The sequence below is a fragment of the Sparus aurata genome, chromosome 17 (genome assembly GCF_900880675.1).
Source record: "Sparus aurata chromosome 17, fSpaAur1.1, whole genome shotgun sequence".
In the NCBI taxonomy this organism is placed as follows: Eukaryota; Metazoa; Chordata; class Actinopteri; order Spariformes; family Sparidae; genus Sparus; species Sparus aurata.
The window spans coordinates 11,558,829-11,578,958 of NC_044203.1; the positions used below are offsets into that span (position 1 = coordinate 11,558,829).

The 20,130-nt window shown below is 38.9% G+C and overlaps 2 protein-coding genes across 2 annotated transcripts; both read right to left on the reverse strand.

Annotated features, from left to right (window-relative positions):
- Positions 1 to 7,742: 7,742 nt before the first annotated feature.
- On the reverse strand, positions 7,743 to 8,575 carry LOC115567006 (hepcidin). Its single transcript, XM_030393122.1, has 3 exons — positions 8,369 to 8,575; positions 8,187 to 8,264; positions 7,743 to 8,061 (listed from the first exon to the last, which is right to left on the reverse strand). The coding sequence occupies exons 1-3, from the start codon at positions 8,453 to 8,455 to the stop codon at positions 7,972 to 7,974; spliced, it is 255 nt and encodes an 84-aa protein (XP_030248982.1). The 5' UTR covers positions 8,456 to 8,575; the 3' UTR covers positions 7,743 to 7,971.
- Positions 8,576 to 14,958: 6,383 nt separating this feature from the next.
- Positions 14,959 to 15,788, reverse strand: LOC115567004 (hepcidin). The gene is made up of 3 exons (XM_030393120.1): positions 15,591 to 15,788; positions 15,409 to 15,486; positions 14,959 to 15,286 (listed from the first exon to the last, which is right to left on the reverse strand). Exons 1-3 carry the CDS (start codon positions 15,675 to 15,677, stop codon positions 15,185 to 15,187), a joined length of 267 nt encoding a protein of 88 aa, XP_030248980.1. The 5' UTR covers positions 15,678 to 15,788; the 3' UTR covers positions 14,959 to 15,184.
- Positions 15,789 to 20,130: the final 4,342 nt, after the last annotated feature.

Genomic DNA, 20,130 nt, shown 5'->3' on the forward strand with positions numbered 1-20,130 from the left:
TGATAATAATAATAATAATAATAATAAAGAAGAAAAGAAGAGAAAACAAGAAAAATGGAAGAAAAAAAAGTGTCCTCCAATGGGGGGGATGGTGGGTAAAAAAAACGCAAACTGTTTACATGAGTTTTGTGGTGTACTAATAGTTCTAGTTTACGACTGTTGGCTTACAATTTACTTTTTCCCTGTTCATTTGATGTGTGGACAACATAACAAATGGATGGAGGGGATGAATCTGATGAAATAAGTTCAACTCTCTTTCAAAATACCAGGTATTTCATGGAAATTACATAATCCAATATGGCCGCCACCATATGACGTCATAATATGCAAATTAGATGGGAAAAATTACTCCCTTCATAAACTTTAGGTCATTCTCAATATTTGTCTCATTTACACTTTGTCTCTATCTCAAACTACATTCAAGCCAGAGCCTTCTGAAATTTAGATGTCAAAATCTAGTATTTTTTAAAATAAAACCCGGCGCCTAAAGGGTTAATGAGTCAAAACAATTAGGAGACTGCTGAATGAGCATTGCCTGCATTTGAATGTAAATAGTTACATGTAACTTTGTACATTTTTAAAATGTATGCACATATAATGCAAATATAAATTGTTGTTTATATTATAAGTAATACAAAATGGTTTGTAAACATATTTGTGGTTTTCACATTAAAAAAATCTAACTTTTTCTACTCAAGTTTTATGTTTTTTTGTGATTTTAGGTCCATTGTGTTAATACAATATCACAAAATAAAAAAATAGCTCTACAGTCACATGTGAGGTTGTGCTAAAAAAATAATGACACCAAGTAAATAGTTTTTAATAGTCAAAAACGGCCAATTATACCCTGGAATATCGGATTTCACAACAAACCTAAATATCCCTGACGTCCCACCTTCAAACACAGCCTCATTTTGCCATCCATGAAAAAGCTGCTTAACCTCCCACTTTTCTATAGGAATACATTTTTCTTACGGGCACTGCACTAGTTAAAATAATCGGTAATAATCTATTCAGTTAACAGGCCCCTTATTTTTTTATAATAGAATTGTCTTCATTTCTATTCATGTAACAGAGTTTAGAATGTTTCAGCATGCTGTGTTTCTGGCATTGATCTATCAATAATTGAGATGTCAGGACATCAGTAATATTAGTGCAGTAAAGATATGACATAACAAAATCAGCTGTTATTTTAATATGTGTGTTTGTCATTGTACGTAATTAAAACTTTGTTGGAAGTACACAATAAGTATAAAAATATACTCCTTGATAGAACTGTACGTCTACGCACAACAATGCTTTTGTTTTTCTCTCTTGGACCAAAGTAGCAGCCTGCAGGTGTGAAAACACTCTTAGCTACTGCCTGGAGCAGTTAGAGATTTCTATCAGTCAACACATCCACTGTTAAAACTAGTCTACTGGTTTTAGGTGATATAAACTATAATACAAAGGTTAGACTTTCAGACAAAACACCACACAATCATCTCTGTGTAGTGTAATATGTGTGTCTGTTCATATGTTCTGCTGTAGAAGTAATCTGTGAGCCACATGGAGAGGACATTGATAGGCTCACTGAGTGCATTACAGACTACATCAACTTCTGTGTGGATGGCATTGTCCCAGCAAGGACTGTGTGTTTTTTACCAAGAAAACAAGCCTTGGGTAACAAAAGAGATCAAAGCCATACTCAGGCCTTGTCCACACGTACCAAAACATATTTGCTTCCAAACGGATCCACTGAAAACGACTCAAATCACTGTAGTTCATATTCCAGGCCTATAGGTGGCGCTTGAAATTCACCAAAAACAGAGAAGAAGAGACAGAGCATGTGCATAAAGCGAACACAAGCAGTAGTCCGCCATTGTTGTTGTTATGAGACATTGCAGGGTTCAGAGGTCGAAGGCTAGAGGTCGAGGGGTGGGGCCATGGCGTCATTGATATGGAAAGTATGCGGACTCGCCGTCCACACGAAAACGCAAGGGCTGCGTTTTCGGATTTTTCCACCCTGAGACCCGGTTTCAAAAAAGTGCGTTTTCAGGTGCTGCCTTCACAGGATCCATGTGGACGATCGGCCAAAACAACGCATAACGTGTGTTTACACTAAAGAGCGTTCCCGTATGGACAGGGCCTCAACCAGAAGAAGAGGGCTTTCAGAGGTGGCAACAGGGAGGAGCTGAGGGACATTCAGAGGGACCTGAATGCCAAGATCAAAGAGGCTAAGGATGGCAGAAGGATGCCGGAGAGGAAACTCTCGAGCCTACGCAGAATGCAAAATCCGAATCCAATCTGATATAACATATACATGCACGAGTAATGTGACTATCAATTGAGTAATCTGGGTTCTTTAATCCGACTATGAGAAACTCGAACCGGCCCGATTTTACTCAGACTAAGGTGTATACATGCATCTTAAAAATCTGATCATAGTCGGACTAACCCAAAAATTCATTTTTCTCGAATATCATGTAAACGCACTGACTATTTACTCCAACTCTTTCCCTCCTTGATCTATACTGTTTACACCGCTTCTGTTAGGAGACAGCTGAGCAAACTCCCTGCCGGTAAGGCTGCAGGCCCTGGCGTCGTCAGCCCGCAGATTCTCAGAGCCTACGCCGAACAGCTCTGTGGACTGCTTCATCAAGTCTCCAACATGAGCCTGAGCCTCCAGAGGGTCCCTGAGATATGGAAGACGTCCTGCCTCGTTCCAGTGCCAAAGACGCCACAGCCCAACGGTTTCTCGGACTACCGACCGGTGGCACTTACGTCACATATCATGAATACCCTGGAGAGACTCGTTGTGGAGCAGCTCAGGCCTCTGGTCAGGCCGCACCTGGATCCTCTCCAGTTCGCCTACCAGCCCTGCATTGGAGTTGAGGATGCCATCATCTACCTATTGAACCACGTCTACGCCCACCTGGACAAGCCGAGGAACAATATGAGAGTCACGTTCTTTGACTTCTCCAGTGCTTTCAATACCATAAGGCCTGCTCTACTGGGTGACAAGCTGACAGCGATGCTGGTGGATCCCCCCTTTTGTCCTGGATTGTGGATTACCTCACTGGCTGACCACAGTACGTACACTTGCGGCACTGTGTGTCTCCTTTCCTCTTCACCCTTCACACCACGGACTTCAGCTACCAGACAGAGGCTTGCCATCTTCAGAAATTTTCTGATGACTCTGCTGTCGTTGGATGTCTCAGCAAGGGTGAGGAGGCTGAGTACAGGGCTGTGGTGGACAACTTTGTCACATGGTGTGAGCTGAACCACCTGCAGCTCAACACAGCAAAGACCAAAGAGCTGGTGGTGGATCTGAGGAGAACCAGGACACCAGTGACCCCAGTTTCCATCCTGGGGCATAACGTGGACATCGTTGAACACTGCAAATATCTGGGGGTGTACATTGACAATAAACTGGACCGGACTAAGAACACTGAAGTCCTCTACAAGAAGTGACAGAGCTGCCTCTATTTTCTGAGGAGGCTCCGCTCCTTTAACATCTGCCGGACTATGCTGAGGATGTTTTACAAGTCTGTGGTGGCCAGTGCTATTCTGTTTGCTGCTGTGTGCTGGGGCAGCAGACTGAGAGTAGCAGATGCCAACAGACTCAACAAGCTGATCAGCAAGGCCAGTGACGTTGTGAAGGGTGGAGCTGGGCACTTTAACAGCAGCGTCAGACAGGAGGATGCTGTCGAAGGTGCAGTACGGCTCTCACCCTCTCCACAACGCTCTGGTCAAACAGAGGAGCACCTTCAGCCAGAGACTGATCGCTCCAAAATGCCTCACTGAGCTCCACAGGAAGTCATTCTGACCTGTGGCCATTAAACTTTACAACTCCTCCCTCTGATGATCTGATTAAATGGCTATTTATAAAAAAACAAAAAAAAAACTATAATTACTCATTCTTATTTCATTTATAATGCTACAACCATGTCACTGTATATTGTATATATTTCCAGATTGTCTACTTTATTATTTTATTATTTATTTTGTTTTATTTTCTACTTTAACATTTTATTTTATTTTATTGTATTTCATTCTCTTCTTTAATATTTTATTTCATTTCATTTTATTGTCTATTTTAGTATTCTATTTATATCTTTATCTTTATCTCTTGTTTCCATTCATGCTGTATTTCTATTTCTACTTTGCACGGAGCATGGAACAAAAACAATTTCCACCTGGGGATTAATAAAGTATTCTGATTCTGATTCTGAAACTGCACTGTGGCCTCAGTGGTTGGTAAGATCCCTGCAGGCAGGTCAGTGGTGTTTTACTGAACTCATTTGATTGTGAGTGGTGTTCATGTTTACTACACTGTGACCTGTTTTTGTACGAGAAAAGATGTTTTTCACAAATATAATATGGTTTCATGTTACTAATTTACTGTATTGTACTGTACTGTATCTCACACCACAATAATACCTATATTTACTATGTGTACATTGTATCCCTGCTGTGTTTCTGGGAGTGCTGAACTGTAGTCGAAAATGTGTCGAATGTTGTGAAAGCAGTGCAGCACAAATGACTTCATACACTTTCACCTTATTGTCATTTGGACCACTGTTGTCAGTCATCACTGACAGCACCTACAGTAGCAGCTGCTTTTAGGCACAGGTTTGCATCACTCTCTGAGGGATGCTGTGGATATGAAATAGAAACTCTTTAACAACAGGAATTCTCAGTTTTTGTTTGTCTGTTCCAGTATATGTTTATACTGATTCTGTGTTTCCAACAAAGTTTCAGTTAAAGACAATGAACAACAAACACAACAATCAACATTTAAACAGCAGATTTTGCAAATGCTTAAATTATTTAATCAAACTGCAGTAGTTTTACTGGTGTTACAAATAATGAACAGATCAATAACAAAAGCACAACATTCTGAAATAGTAACCATCATGACTTTGTGTTGGCAGTTGATTGTTAATATATCAGTATACAAAACAATTTCAACTCACTGGAACATACATAAATTACAGTGACATAATAATCTCAGTATTTTCCTTTTTCACTTAAACCTCAAGAGACTATCTGTTGGTGTAAAAACCTTTTCAAGCAACTTACAGTTGAGATGAAGTAATAACTGTGTGTAGTTAATGTAACAGAGTTAAGTCAGAACTTGAGTCTTTCCAAATTTCTTGTGCAGGAACCTGAACCAGTCACCATCTGCTGAACCCGTGTCAACAGCAGCTGAAGGATCCACATCTGTTTGAATATACAGCAGAGTCCGTATTTTAAAAAATGCTACAGATTGTGTTTATGACACACGACTGTTGCGCTTTATATTATTTCTGTAGATAAGCCTGCAATCTGTACATAAACCTGCACCTTATGTTTCACTTACCTCAACATTTAATTTTATGTTCCTCAATATTTTAATTTGTATTTCATTTCATAACTGCCTAAGCATTTTATTGTGTGTGGTATTCTTTTGTAAGGAATGTCCTATTTTTTAGCTTTAGATGCATATTGTTTATAGTACTTTATTGTTTCTAATTGGCTCTATATTTGCACTTGTGTTTTTATTGTATTTGTACTGACTGTACCTGCTGCTATGATGACCAGTTATCTATCTATCTATCTATCTATCTATCTATCTATCTATCTATCTGTGCATCACCTTCAGTATCTCTTAAAACTACAATTCTAACTTTTTCATTAAATCAAGGCAGAATAAACATGTTTGTTTTAAAGAAATTCCCTAAATGTTTGATTTAACAGGAACCTTAAAGTTTTAACACTCTGACATAAACGACTGTGAATTTGCAATAATCTTGAATTGTCAGCAACACCTGTTGATTATTATCAACTTATTTTTCCATTTATACTTAAATATTATGAGACCATCCAGTAGTGTAAAAAACATATTCATCAACAAATAATGCAAAATGTAGTAATCACTGTGTGCAGTTAACAGTGATAAGGTCAAAGGTCACCTGAGTCTTACCATCACAAATCTCACACTTCAAGCCACACCAGTCAGTGCATTTACATGCACAGTTTAGTCGGATTACAGCCATAGTTTGACTATGCTACTCAACCAGACAACTGCAATTGTCCGAGTATATATGTCAGTGAGAAAATCGGATTATTGGGCCGGAGCATGTCATACCTCGATCCGCTAGGTGGCGCTGTACCCATTTCAACTAGCGGTAACAGAGCCACCTCCGGTTGACCCCTTTACGTCACCAGCTGCCTCGGCATTCAAGAAAGATGCCGTACGAACAGCGAGACGAAGCTACATCTTTGTACATTTCGTATATGGTGTACATGATAATTGCACAAACTAGGTGCACAATGGCGCTCTTTCTTGTGGTGATTTCGGAGGAAAGATGCCGCCGCTGCCGTCCTTCTACTTCCGGCTCACAGCCCCGGGGAAAAAATCTTGCGCCCGCGCAGAACGCAAAGTCCGATCCGATCTGATGGAACGTATACATGCAGGAGTAATGCAACTATCAATCGAATAATCTGGGTGCTTTAATTCAACTAAGAGAAATCCGATCCGGGCCGATTTTAGTCAGACTAAGGCGCATGCATCTTAAAGATCCGATCATAGTCGGACTAACACAGTAATTCGGTTTTCCTGAGTGTCAACAAACATGACAATAAGCCTGACAGCTGACTTCATATCTTGTTCATGTCATAGAGCATCAGCTTCAGTATTTCTTAAAACTACAATTTGAACTATTTCATTATGTTCAGTCATAATGAAAACCTGACATTCTATTTGAAGAAAAAGCCTAAATCTTTGTTTTCCGAAATCAATTTTGTTATTCATGCCTGTATTTATTTGTCATCAAATGTAAATTATAGCTGTAAGGGAAACATTATGTGTTGACTGGCATGGTGGGATGGAAATACTGATGGAACAGAAGTCAAACATTTTAGTTTTACTCAAAGATTTACTCACTGGTTTTGGGCAGATGTTAATCATTAACCCTAGTAAGGCTATTGGTCTATAAACCATGGCTTTAAACATTAATCTGCATGATGTAAACTCAGCTACAATCAACATACTGATCAGAAAGAGCAAGATGGAGATTTTTCAGGTTGGCATCAAAGTGTAGTTGTCTACACAGTCTAAAGTTTACTGTGGAACTGATTTTGAAAAGCAGCTAACTGCTGCGGCTAACTTATTAACACCTTGATAGAACTGTAAGTCTAAACATAACAGAGTAACAATGCTTTTGTTTTTCTCTCTTGGACCAAAGTAGCAGCCTGCAGGTGTGAAAACAATCTTAGTTACTGCCTGGAGCAGTTAGAGATTTCTATCAGTCAACACATCCACTGTTAAAACTACTCTCCTGGTTTTAGGTGATATAAACTTTATACAAAGGTTAGACTTTCAGACAAAACACCACACAATCATCTCTGTGTATAGTGTAATATGTGTGTCTGTTCATGCGTTCTGCTGTAGATGCAAACTGCACTGTGGCCTCAGTGGTTGGTAAGATCCCTGCAGGCAGGTCAGTGGTGTTTTACTGAACTCATTTGATTGTGATTGCTGTTCATGTCTATCAACCCAACTGTGAAATGATTTTGTATTAGAAAAGATGTTTTTCATAAATATGATACAGTCTCATGTTGTTGATTTACTGTATGCTATCTCACATCACAATAATACCTCTATTTACTGTGTGTACATTTTATTCCTGCTGTGTTTCTGAGAGTGCTGGAGTGTAGAAAATGTGAAGAATGTTGTGAAAGCAATCCAGCGAAAAAATGACTCCATACACTTTAGATAAAATTGAACCAATCAACTTTACTGATCACACATGAAGATTGTTTTGACAAAACAGGAGGATGATACATCAGTTAGCAAACATTATCTGCAGCATGATCAAATCCAGAAACATCCTCGTATATTTACAACCATTAATGCAATTTGGAGAACTGTTTATGAATTTCAACAGTACTTGAAATAGAATATTTAGTGGTTGTTGTGTGAATCCCAGGCTGCAGCAGGAATCCTCAGAACCTGCAGCAGAGACCACATCCTCTCATGCGAGGACAGCAACGGCAGCAAAAGCGACACTTCCAGTGCCTGTTGCCATACCCCATCTGTGTGAAAGAGAAAAGACGTGAGCAAGGTGTAGTCTATCTATCTATGGAGTGTATTAAGGCACTTTGAAGGGACAACACAACCACTTCAGTGTGAATGAGCTCATTCAGTTCATTGAACAAACCTTCCAGGACTCCTCTGGCATCTCTTTATATGCAGCAACTGCACCATCACTGCTCATTGGCTCCTCCAGGTCTTGCACCTGTCAATGGATTGTGCACATTTACATCAGGAGCCACATTTCAGCATTTAGACAAAACATTTACAGCTAATAAGCAAATGAAATGACTGAAGTCAAGTACTTACCTCAGTGGATGAGACAGCAGAGCTCTCCTGAAGGCAAATAAAGGTGAGCACGATGGCCACTGCAACTGCAACACTGAATGTCTTCATCTTAGGAGGCTTCCACTGCTTCAACTTGCTCAGTCCTTTGATTCTTTTGGTGACTCTCGTCAGCTCCTTTCACTTCTTCTCTTGTCTGATGGTTGACTTGTAAAGTGTGCTGGTATTTATAGTCACTTGGACCACTGTTGCCTCATCACTGACAGCACCTACAGTACAGCAGCTGGTTTCAGGCACAGACTTACATCACTCTCTGAGGGATGCTGAGGATGAGAATGGGGAACTCCTCAACAGTTAGAATTGGAACTTCTCTATTTTTGTTCATCTGCACCACATACCACTCACAAACAGTTTTACCCCTTATTTGTTTGCTTAGAATTACAGTTCTGTCAAGGAGTATATGTTTATACTTATTATGTACTTCCAACAAAGTTTCAGTTACAGACAATGAACAATAAACACAACAATCAACATTGAAATAACAGCAAATTATCCAAATGCTTTAATCATTTAATCAAACTGCAGTTGTGTTCCTGGTGTAATCAGTAGTGAACAGATCAATGAAATAAAGACAACATACTGAAAAAGTAACCCTCGTGACTCACGGTTTCAGTTGTTGATAGATCAGTGTCAATACAAAATAATTTAAACACAATGGAATATACATAAATGACAGTGACATAATACTCTCAGTTATCAACAAATATCTATTCATTATTATTTACATGTTCTCCTTTTTCACTTAAACCACAAGAGGCTATCTGTTGGTGTAAAAAAAACCTTTTCAACAACTTACAGTTGAGATGAAGTAATCACTGTGTGTAGTTAGTGTAACAGAGTTAAGTCAGAACTTGAGTATTTCCAAATATCTTGCACATGAACCTGAACCCTTCACCTTCTGCTGAATCCGTGTCAACAGCAGGTGAAGAATCCACATTTGTTTGAATATACAGTAAAGAAATGGTACAGAGTGTGTTAATGTCACAGTGCGTCACTTTCAGTAGCTCTTAAAACTACAATTCTAACTTTTTCATAACATAAAGGTAGTATGAACAGGTCATTTTGTTTTAAGCAAATACCTTGATGTTTAATTAAAAAGGAACTTTTCAGTAACAGTGAAGAACATACACACCAGTCAGCATTAAAATAATCGCTAACGGTAAAAAAATGTTAATTTACAATAAGGAACTCAGCTGCAATCTACAAACTGATCACACAGAGAAAGATGAAGTTTTTTCAGGTTGTCATCACAGTCACAGTCAAAGTAAAATCTATTCAGTTAGCAGGCCTCTTACTTTATTATAATATAATTGTCTTTATTTCTATTCATGTAACAGAGTTTAGAATGTTTCAGCATGCTGTGTTTCTGGCACTGATCTATCAATAATTGATATGTCAGGACATCAGTAATATTAGTGCAGTAAAGATATGACATAACAAAATCAGCTGTTATTTTATTATTACTAGTTACTTTTATAGTGGAGTGATTCCGTTACTAACTCAGTTACTTTTTGGAAGACGTAACTAGTAACTATAACTAATTACTTTTTTAAAGTAATGTGCCCAACACTGATCAGGAGTCATGTAAACATGACCTCACGCGGGTCTTTTCTGGTCAGTCTTCATGGAAACATGAAGCCCTGCCAGTGGTGTGGCGTTTGGTCCAAAGTGAAAACAAACGTGTGTACGAGCTGAAAAATGAAACGACATATCACTGTATACCACCAGTATATGTGAAAACACTCACTGTGACTTGTTTAATGAATTGTTATTTATTCCTAGATTTATATCTGTTATTTTTCAGTTGTGTCTGATTATCAAACTAGACAACAAAAGATAGTTGAATATCTTTCTTTTGCTAAATTCATTCACACAGGCTTTGCAACAAAAATAATCATATCACATTCATGCAGGCGTAGTAGTATATACGACACACACACACACACACACACACACACACACACACACACACACACTTGCCATTAACCAATGGACTTGTGAAAGGAATTTGCGATTTAAAAAAATATTGTGTTTCTGAGCCCAATAATAATAACCATCATCATAATAACTAGTGCATTGCCCGTAGGAAGCATGTATTCCGATGGACAAGTGGGATGTTAAGTAGGTTTTTCATGGCTGGCAAAATGAGGTTGTGTTTGAAGGTGGGATGTCATGGTTATAATTGCCTGTTTTTGACTACTTTTGATTATACCATTATATTTCACCTTAAAAACTATTTACCTTGCCTTGTTTGGTGTCATTATTGTCAGCACAACCTCACACGTGTGACTGTACAGTTATTTTATTCATTTTTACATATTATATTAACACTATGGACCTAAAATCACAAAATAACATAAAATCGGAGTAGGAAAAAGTTAGATTTTTTACCGTGAAAACCACAAATATGTTTAATGAACCAGTTGTATTAGTTATAATGCAAATATAAATGGTTTTTTGCTAAATTTGTGCATAAGTTTTTGAAATTTACAAAGTTATATGTAACTATTTACATTTAAATGCAGGCAATGCCTCAGGCTTAGGGCTCAGCTAATTCCTGCCTGCTCCACATTCAGCAGTGTTGTTTTGACTCACAACACAAAAAAACGACTACACTACACACTAAACACTCCACACCAAACACTACATTACACACCAACAATACACTCCAAACACGCTATATGTCACAAATCTCTCAACTCTCAAAACTCGCCATCTCTGTCACTGTCTGTATCACCGCCGGCGTCCCTTACACAGCTTCCCTCAGCAACCAAACTTGCTGCATGCGGACACTTTCGTGATAAAAGCCCGTTTTACCCGTTTCTTCCTGCACCAGACACAAAGCAAACGTGACAGCAATGTTCGCGAAAAAGCGCGCCGGACATTATTTACCCTAAGTCCGGTGCGTCCAGTCCATCGACTTGGGAGGTGGGCCGTGTGGGTGGGCTAGCGGCTAGCTACACACGAACATCCACAGATTCCGATTCCACTTTGTTGTCCGCGTGTCTCCAGATCTCCTCAGACCCGAACAGACTCGGTCCGGACTCATTTAGTCTCATTAATCCACAGCAGTCAGTTTAGACGTACAGAACAGAACGGGACCGAACTGCCGGCAAAATCACGGTCCAGCTCGCGCCGCTGCAGGTATAAATCTGCTTGTTTCTTAAGGTGTGTTGCGGAGTCGGGCTCTGCAGTGAGTGGCTCTGGTGCGCACGTGACTGTGGTGGCTAGTGTTAGCAATGCTAGCGGAATTTGTAAAGCATTTCTGAAATAAATTATTAACGGTATCACTGTAATCCAAACAAATCCGACGTTGCACACCCTTGAACCACACAGCAGTCGTGTTGAAACTCTCAGGTCTGTCTGATCCGGATCTGCAGAGATATTTGAGGCAAACACACACACACACACACACAGACAGACAGAGATTCCTTGCTTTTATGGAGAGATGTGTGTTCGTCATTGTACGTAATTAAAACTTTGTTGGAAGTACACAATAAGTATAAACATATATTCCTTGATAGAACTGTACATGTAAGCACAACAGAGTAAAAATGCTTTTGTTTTTCTCTCTTGGACCAAAGTAGCAGCCAGCAGGTGTGAAAACACTCTTAGTTACTGCCTGGAGCAGTTAGAGATTTCTATCAGTCAACACATCCACTGTTAAAACTAGTCTCCTTGTTTTAGGTGATATAAACTATGTTCTGCTGTAGAATTTTTATCTACAAAATGCACAGAGTTAATATAAATTCACACTACACAGTCAAAAAATACACATTGGAATATACATAAATGACAGAGACATAATGATCTCAGTTGTCAACAAACATCTATTATTATCTGTTGGTGTGAAAACCTTCTCACACAACTTACAGTTGAGATGAAGTAATCACTGTGTGTAGTTAGTGTAACAGAATTAAATCAGAACTTGAGTCTTTCCAAATATCTTGCGCATGAACTTGACCCCTTCACCTTCTGCTGAACCCGTGTCCGAGTCTGTATTTTAAAAAATGGTACAGAGTGTGTTAATGTCACAGTGCATCACCTTCAGTATCCCTAAAAATCACAATTTTGACTTTGCAAAAATGCTTTTATTTTCTAATAACAAATCAGCAATAGTGTGACTGATGTCCTGGAGTATGTTACTAATTATCAACAGATTAATCCATGTACACATCCTGAAATAGTAACAGTCATGTCTTGGCAGTTTTTGTTGTTGATTGCTGAAAGATTAATTCAGATTAATTGTGTGGTCTAAAACACAAAACTAAAGGCAAAAGGGCAAAACAATTGCAGAAAGCAATTAAACTCTTAAGGCAAAATAAATGTTAAATGTTGACAGAACAATTGTAAAATGTAAACTTAATGTAGAATGTGGGCAAATGTGGGAAAACAGCAGTGTAATGATGCAAGTGAACCCCTCGTGCACCAGCTAAACACAGAAAAATGCTCTGGTGATTGCCACAGCAGAGACAGAGCAGGAAGCAGAGGTAGAACAATGGCACACAGGTCACAGGTTATGGGTTATGCCTTATGGGTGGCGCTGATTAGTAGGGGTGCAACAGATTGGATCATTTTTCGGATCAGCAAAAAATAAATGAATAAAAAAGACAAGACAAATAAACATAACTTTGTAAATGCCGCGGTGATAAGCGGTTGTTGAGCATGATGTGTTTCCACTGTCATATGGTTTTCTTGTGCTACGGAGCCTACACACCGTCACGGTTTAATTCACTAGCCTCTTTCCTTCATCATTATATTTCACAGGGAAGCCAAAATGCTCCCGTAGCTACAGGGGATTTAAATAACGTGGGGAGTTCAAGCTCCTCTATTCCTCGGCTCACCATGACCATGCTGCACTTAACAAGTGTGTGGATTGATCATGCGCACAACTTTTTTTTTTCATAAATCAATCCGCAGATCAAGTGTGTGCCGAACCGAAGATATTGATCCGAACGGATCATGGAACAACGATGATCGTTGCTCCACTACTGATTAGTGAATTTGTTGTGGGAGGAGTTGGACCAGAGCTGTGTTCAACAGCACTACTAAGGGGGAGTCTACCTCACCACACAAAGATTTGGCGCAATACAAAAATCTCTCACTTCAAGTCACACCATTTTCAACAAGCATGAAAATAAGCCTGAATATACAGCGGATTACCTATTTAGTTAATATCATAGAGCATCAGCTTTAGTGTTTCTTAAAACCACATTTTAGCTGCTAAATCATGCCCAAAACACCAAAATCCTGTTTGTTATACATACCTGGTAATTATTTGTTATCAAACATAAATTATAGCTGTAAGGGAAACACTATGTGTTGACTGTAGTGGTTGGATGAAAACATTGATGGAAGAGAAGTCAAACCTTTAGTATAAGTTAGCCATCATGAGAAGTTAGGCTATTGCTCTTTAAATCATGGATTTAAACATTTTGCAATCGACATACTGATAAGAAAGAACAAAAAGGAGTTTTTTCAGGTTTGCTTACAAGTGTAGTTGTCTAACAGTCTGACAAGCTTCAAGTTTACTGTGGAACTGATTTTTAACAGCAGCTAATGCCATGGCTGACTTATTAATATTTGCTTCATAAAATCTTTTTGGTTAGTTACCACCTGGAGAAAATCCATTACCTAATTGTAATGTAATTTGCATTTGTGATTCCACTTTGGAAATCACAAATGACCTCTGAAATCCACTTTGTTTTTCATTCCTGGTATTTATTTGTCATCAAGCTCAAATTATAGCTGTAAGGGAAACATTATGTGTTGAATGGCATGGTGGCATTGAAACATTGATGAAACATAAGTCAAATCTTTAAGTGTTACTCAAATGAGTTAAACTGGTTTTACCAGATGTTAATCATTAACCCTAGTTAAGCTTCGGATTAAACATTAACCTACCGTGGAACCGATTTTGAACAGCATCAAGGTGCTATCAAGGTGCTCACTTATTAGCCCCTGATAGATCTAAACGTCTGAGCACAACAGAGTAACAGTGCTTTTGTTTTTCTCTCTCGGACGAAAGTAGCAGCCTGCAGGTGTGAAAACACTCTTAGTTACTGCCTGGAGCAGTTAGAGATTTATATCAGTCAACACATCCACTGTTAAAACTAGTCTACTGGTTTTAGGTGATCTAAACTATTACACAAAGATTAGACTTTCAGACAAAACATCACACAATCACCTTAGTGTAATATGTGTGTCTGTTCATGTGTTCTGCTGTAGATGGAAACTGCACTGTTGCCTCAGTGGTTGGTAAGATCCCTGCAGGCAGGTCAGTGGTGTTTTACTGAACTCACTTGATTGTGAGTGGTGTTCATGTTTATCAACACAACTCTGACATGTTTTGTATTAGAAAATATGATATAAAATATGATACAGTCTCATGTTGTTGATTTACTATATGCTATCTCACACCACAATAACTCTTTTTACTATATGTAAATGTTATCCCTGCTGTGTTTCTGAGAGTGCTGAAGTGTAGAACATGTGTAGAATGTTGTGAAAGCAATAGGGCAAAAAAAAAAAAAAAATGACTCTATACACTTTCATTAGGATAGAACCAAGCAACTTTACTGATCACACATGAAGATTTTTAACACAATACGAGGATATTACATCAGTTAGCACACATTATCTGCAGCATGATCAAATCCAGAAACATCCTCATATATTTGCAACCACTAATGAAATTTGGAATCTGCTTTTTAAAAAAACAATGCTTGAAATGAAGTATTTAGTGGTTGTCGTGTGAATCCCGGGCTGCAGCAGGAATCCTCAGAACCTGCAGCAGACGCCACACACTCTCATGCCAGGACAGCAACCGCAGCAAAACTTACACCTCCTGCGTCCACTTTTGCTTCTGCTGGCATACGGCATCTGTGTGAAAGAGAAAAGACAAGAGCAGGGTGTTGTCTCTCCTTCTATGGAGTATATTAAGGCAATTGAAGGGAAAACAACCAGTTCAATGTGAAGAAGCTCATTCAGTTGATTGAACAAACCTTCCAGGAGTCCTCTGGCATCTCCTCATATGCAGCAACTGCACCGTCACTGCTCATTGGCTCCTCCAGGTCTTGCACCTGTCAATGAATCATGCACATTTACCGCAGGAGCCACATTTCAGCTTTTAGACAAAACATTTACAGCTAATAAGCAAATGAAATGACTGAAGTGAAGTTCTTACCTTAGTGAATGGGACAGCAGAGCTCTCCTGAAGGCAAATAAAGGTGAGCACGACGGCCACTGCAACTGCAACACTGAATGTCTTCATCTTAGGAGGCTTCCACTGCTTCAACTTGTTCAGTCCTTTGATTCTTTTGGTGACTCTCGTCAGCTCCTTTCACTTCTTCTCCTGTCTGATGGTTGACTTTGTAAAGTGTGCTGGTATTTATAGTCACTTGGACCACTGTTGCCTCATCACTGACAGCACCTACAGTACAGCAGCTGCCTCCAGGCACAGGCTTACATCACTCTCTGAGGGATGCTGAGGATGAGAATGGGAAACTCCTCAACAGTCGGAATTGTCACTTCTCTATTTTTGTTTGTCTGTACCACATACCAATCACTAACAGTCTCACCTCTCATTTGTTTGCTTAGAAGTACAGTTCCATCATAGAGAGTACGTTAATACGTATTATGTACTTCCAACAAAGTTTCAGTAACAGACAATAAAGAATGCATAAAACAATCACTTAAAATAACAGTGTATTTAGCAAATGATCAAATTTTTTTCCACAAAATGCACAGAGTTAATATCAGTGTACACTAATCCTTCAAAAATCACATACTGGAATATACATACAGAGACATAATTATCTCAGCTGTCAACAAAGATCTATTAATTATCATTTGCATGTTCTCCTTTTTCATTTAAACCCCAAGAGACTATCTGTTGGTGTAGAAACCCTCTCAAACAACTTACAGTTGCGATGAAGTAATCGCTGTAGGTGGTTAATGTAACAGAATTCAGTTAGAACTTCCAAATATCTTGCGCATGACCTCGACCCCTTCACCTTTTGCTGAACTGTGTCAACAGCATCGAAGGATCCACATCTGTTTGAATTTACAGCAGAGTCTGTATTTAAAGAAATGGTACAGAGTGCGTTAATGTCACAGTGAATCACCTTCAGTATCTCTTATAACTACAATTCTAACTTTTTCATCATATCAAGGATGAATAAACCCGTCATTTTGGTTTAAGAAAATCCCTGAATGTTTCATTATAAAGGAACTTTGCCGTAACAATGAAGAACACACACAAAAATCAACATTAGAATAATCGCTAACAGTTAAAAACTGTTAATTTACAATGAAGAAATTCAGCTGCAATCTACATGCTGATCACAAAGAGCAAGATGGAGTTTTGTCAGGTTGGCATCAAATTCATCATAAAATCTAGCAGACCTCTTACTATATGTCAGGGATAAATTATGGAACGGCGGTCATTATCGGGAAAATAAGTCCTGACAGGACGAACGGGACACCAACGGGAAGCGGAGTATACCATAATATACCATAATATACATTATCCCGCTTATTACAAGGTTACTTGCCAACACACAAAAAGTAGTATTCATAGTATTTTTCAGCAGAGAAATGTAGTTCGCCAAACCGACGCCGTTTCGCTTCTCCCTCTTCGCTGCTTTTCTCTCTCTTTCTTTTCTTGACTGGTGATGACAACTCAGCCTTTTGCCAAGACTGGAAATCACTGTCTTTTCCAAAAATATTTATAGTTATTGTGAAACTCATCCATACTAGTGGCCGAAGAGTATGTTTTTTCCGATATGAAGTGGACTACAGATCAGCTGACGTCGCTTAGCAGCCAAATACCCTGGGGTGATAAGTGACCGGACTACTTGCGGAGCAAAGATTTTAGAGCTTGGAGTACCACGAACTACGTGTATCAGAGGCAAAAATGCCACTTTCCTTGATGACAGTCAAATATGCTTAGCAGCGGTCAATTATACGAGATGATTGACTGCTGAACGTTGGGAAAGCCCATTCAAAGGGACAGAGCATTCTACAGCATTAAGAAGAGCTTTTTAATATTAATATTATATTAATATAATATCATTGTCTTTATTTATATTCATGTAACAGAGTTTAGAATGTTTGAGCATGCTGTGTATCTGGCATTGATCTATCCATGATTGATATGTCAGGACATCAGTAATATTAGTGCAGTAAAGTTAATTGAAATAACAACATCAGCTGTTATTTTAATATATGTGTGTTCGTCATTGTACGCAATTAAAACTATTTTGGAAGTGCACAATAAGTATAAACATATACTCCTTGATAGAACTGAACATCTAGACACAACAGAGTAACAATGCATTTGTTTTGCTCTCTTGGACCAAAGTAGCAGCCAGCAGGTGTGAAAACACTCTTAGTTACTGCCTGGAGCAGTTAGAGATTAGAGATCCACTGTTGAAACTAGTCTCCTGGTTTTAGGTGATATAAACTATGTTCTGCTGTAGAATTTTTATCTACAAAATGCACAGAGTTGATATAAATTTACACTGCACCGTCAAAAAACACATACTGGAATATACATAAATGACAGAGACATAATGATCTCAGTTGTCAACAAACATCTATTATTATCTGTTGGTGTAAAAACCTTCTCACACAACTTACAGCTGAGATGAAGTAATCACTGTGTGTAGTTAGTGTAACAGAATTAAATCAGAACTTGAGTCTTTCCAAATATCTTGCGCATGAACTCGACCCTTTCACCTTCTGCTGAACCCGTGTCCGAGTCTGTATTTTAAAACATGGTACAGAGTGTGTTAATGTCACAGTGCATCACCTTCAGTATCTCTCAAAATCACACTTTTAACTTTGCACAAATGCTTTTATTTTCTAATAACAAATCAGCAATAGTGTTACTGATCCTGGACTATGTTACTAATTATCAACAGATCAATCCATGTACACATCCTGAAATAGAAACAGTCATGTCTTGGCAGTTTTTGTTGTTGATTGCTGAAAGATTAATTCAGATTAACTGTGTGGTCTAAAACACAAAACTAAAGGCAAAAGGGCAAAACAATTGCAGAAAGCAATTAAACTGTTAAGGCAAAATAAATGTTAAATGTGGACAAAACAATTGCAAAATGTAAACTAAATGTGGAATGTGGGCAAATGTGGGAAAACAGCAGTGGTGGACAGTAACGGAGTAAATTTACTTGAATACTGTACTTAAGTACATATCCAGAGGATTTGTACTTTACTTGAGTATTAGATTTCTTTGGTACTTATTACTCTTACTTGAATACATTTCCAAGACAAATATTTTTACTTTTACTCGAGTTAATTTCTAGGAAGGCTGAAAAGTACTCGTTACTTTCAGGTCTGCTCTTTTTTTTTTTTTTTTTGTCCCTAAAATACTATTGGACACAAGCTGTGTTTGTCAAAGAAGGAAACCTATCACAGTGCACGCTCTCCACTGGGATCTACGTAAAAGCGGATATACGTCATCCTTCCCCATAAGGATACCACCAAAGTAGCCACGCTCTCGACTGCATTTGCCAACACAAAACCGCGACAATGGCTGCATCAGATGTAGTTTTTTGTAAAGCAGTGATTCTCAACCAGTGGTCTAGGGACAACATTGGTCTCTGAGGGGGTTCCAGTTCCCAACTTAGCTAAATGATAGAGAGTTAGTTGAACGGTGCAGGTTCATTTGGTTACAGTTTTAATGATTGTTAATAAACATCTGCATCTGCAACATCTGCTGCAGTGATGTTGCTAGGTACGCGTCCTGCGTCCCTGACGCATTACAATCTGAAAGGACGCACTAAACTCACTATCCATGCGTCCCGGGGACGCACCTCATTTTTCCCATGAAAAACGATACATTGTGAACATTAAACAACTCGTGTTTAATCTCAGTAACTGGCAAAAGGAACCTTGTTGTTAGCAGACCAGACAAGCGCTGTTTCAACCCTATGTGCATCTCCTCGGCGCAGACGTGATCCCCTGTACAAAGTATTGCGACATCCTAATTTAGCTGCTACCAAAACAACTAGCCCGTCACTGCTGATTTCATTTCAACCAGGGGCGTCGCACCCGTGGGGGATGTGTGTGTTTTAACACCCACATTTTTCCCGGTGAGAGGGTTCAACACCCACACTTTTTCTGCAGTTTTGCAAAAAACGCCTTACTGCGGCCGCTTAGTCTGCTCTCGCTGCAGCTGCCTCCTCTCCCCCTCCCTCTCCTGTTGCTGCTTCAAACATGACACCGGCTTTGGGACTGACCGGCTGATGATTGGCTGTTCTGCCCTAAGTCCCGCCTCTCTTGTTATGTTAGATTTATTGTTCAGCTCGTGCTGATGAGGCGGGATCTACCGTAAAATACCAAATAATAGCCGGGCGTGTATTTGTTTCAATCACTTAACAGACCAGGCGTTTATTTGGGACAGGTGTTTAATTCCCTCCTCACAAACCATATGATGTGTTTATAATGTTTTTCAGTGTTTACAGCTGCTAATGTATGTAACGCTGTTACTGTGATGATATATGACAGTTAAATATTTAATCTGTCTATAATAACCACATCCTGACATGTAACTGTGATTTTTGATAATCTAAGTACTAATAATAACAATCATGACAAAAAATTAACAGAGACTGCAGATCAAGATAAGAAGCTGCAACTGGCAGTGAGCAGCTCTCTTTTCTGTTAGCAGTGAAGTGACATAGTCCATGACAGAACATTAT

Excerpts from the sequence above, each read along its gene's own strand:
- LOC115567006 (XM_030393122.1), bottom strand. The coding sequence starts at position 8,455 with ATGAAGACATTCAGTGTTGCAGTTGCAGTGGCCATCGTGCTCACCTTT. Across the intron at positions 8,265-8,368 it reads CTGCTGTCTCATCCACTGAG|GTGCAAGACCTGGAGGAGCC; the intron begins GTAAGTACTTGA and ends ATCCATTGACAG. Across the intron at positions 8,062-8,186 it reads TGCCAGAGGAGTCCTGGAAG|ATGGGGTATGGCAACAGGCA; the intron begins GTTTGTTCAATG and ends TCTTTCACACAG.
- LOC115567004 (XM_030393120.1), bottom strand. The coding sequence starts at position 15,677 with ATGAAGACATTCAGTGTTGCAGTTGCAGTGGCCGTCGTGCTCACCTTT. Across the intron at positions 15,487-15,590 it reads CTGCTGTCCCATTCACTAAG|GTGCAAGACCTGGAGGAGCC; the intron begins GTAAGAACTTCA and ends ATTCATTGACAG. Across the intron at positions 15,287-15,408 it reads TGCCAGAGGACTCCTGGAAG|ATGCCGTATGCCAGCAGAAG; the intron begins GTTTGTTCAATC and ends TCTTTCACACAG.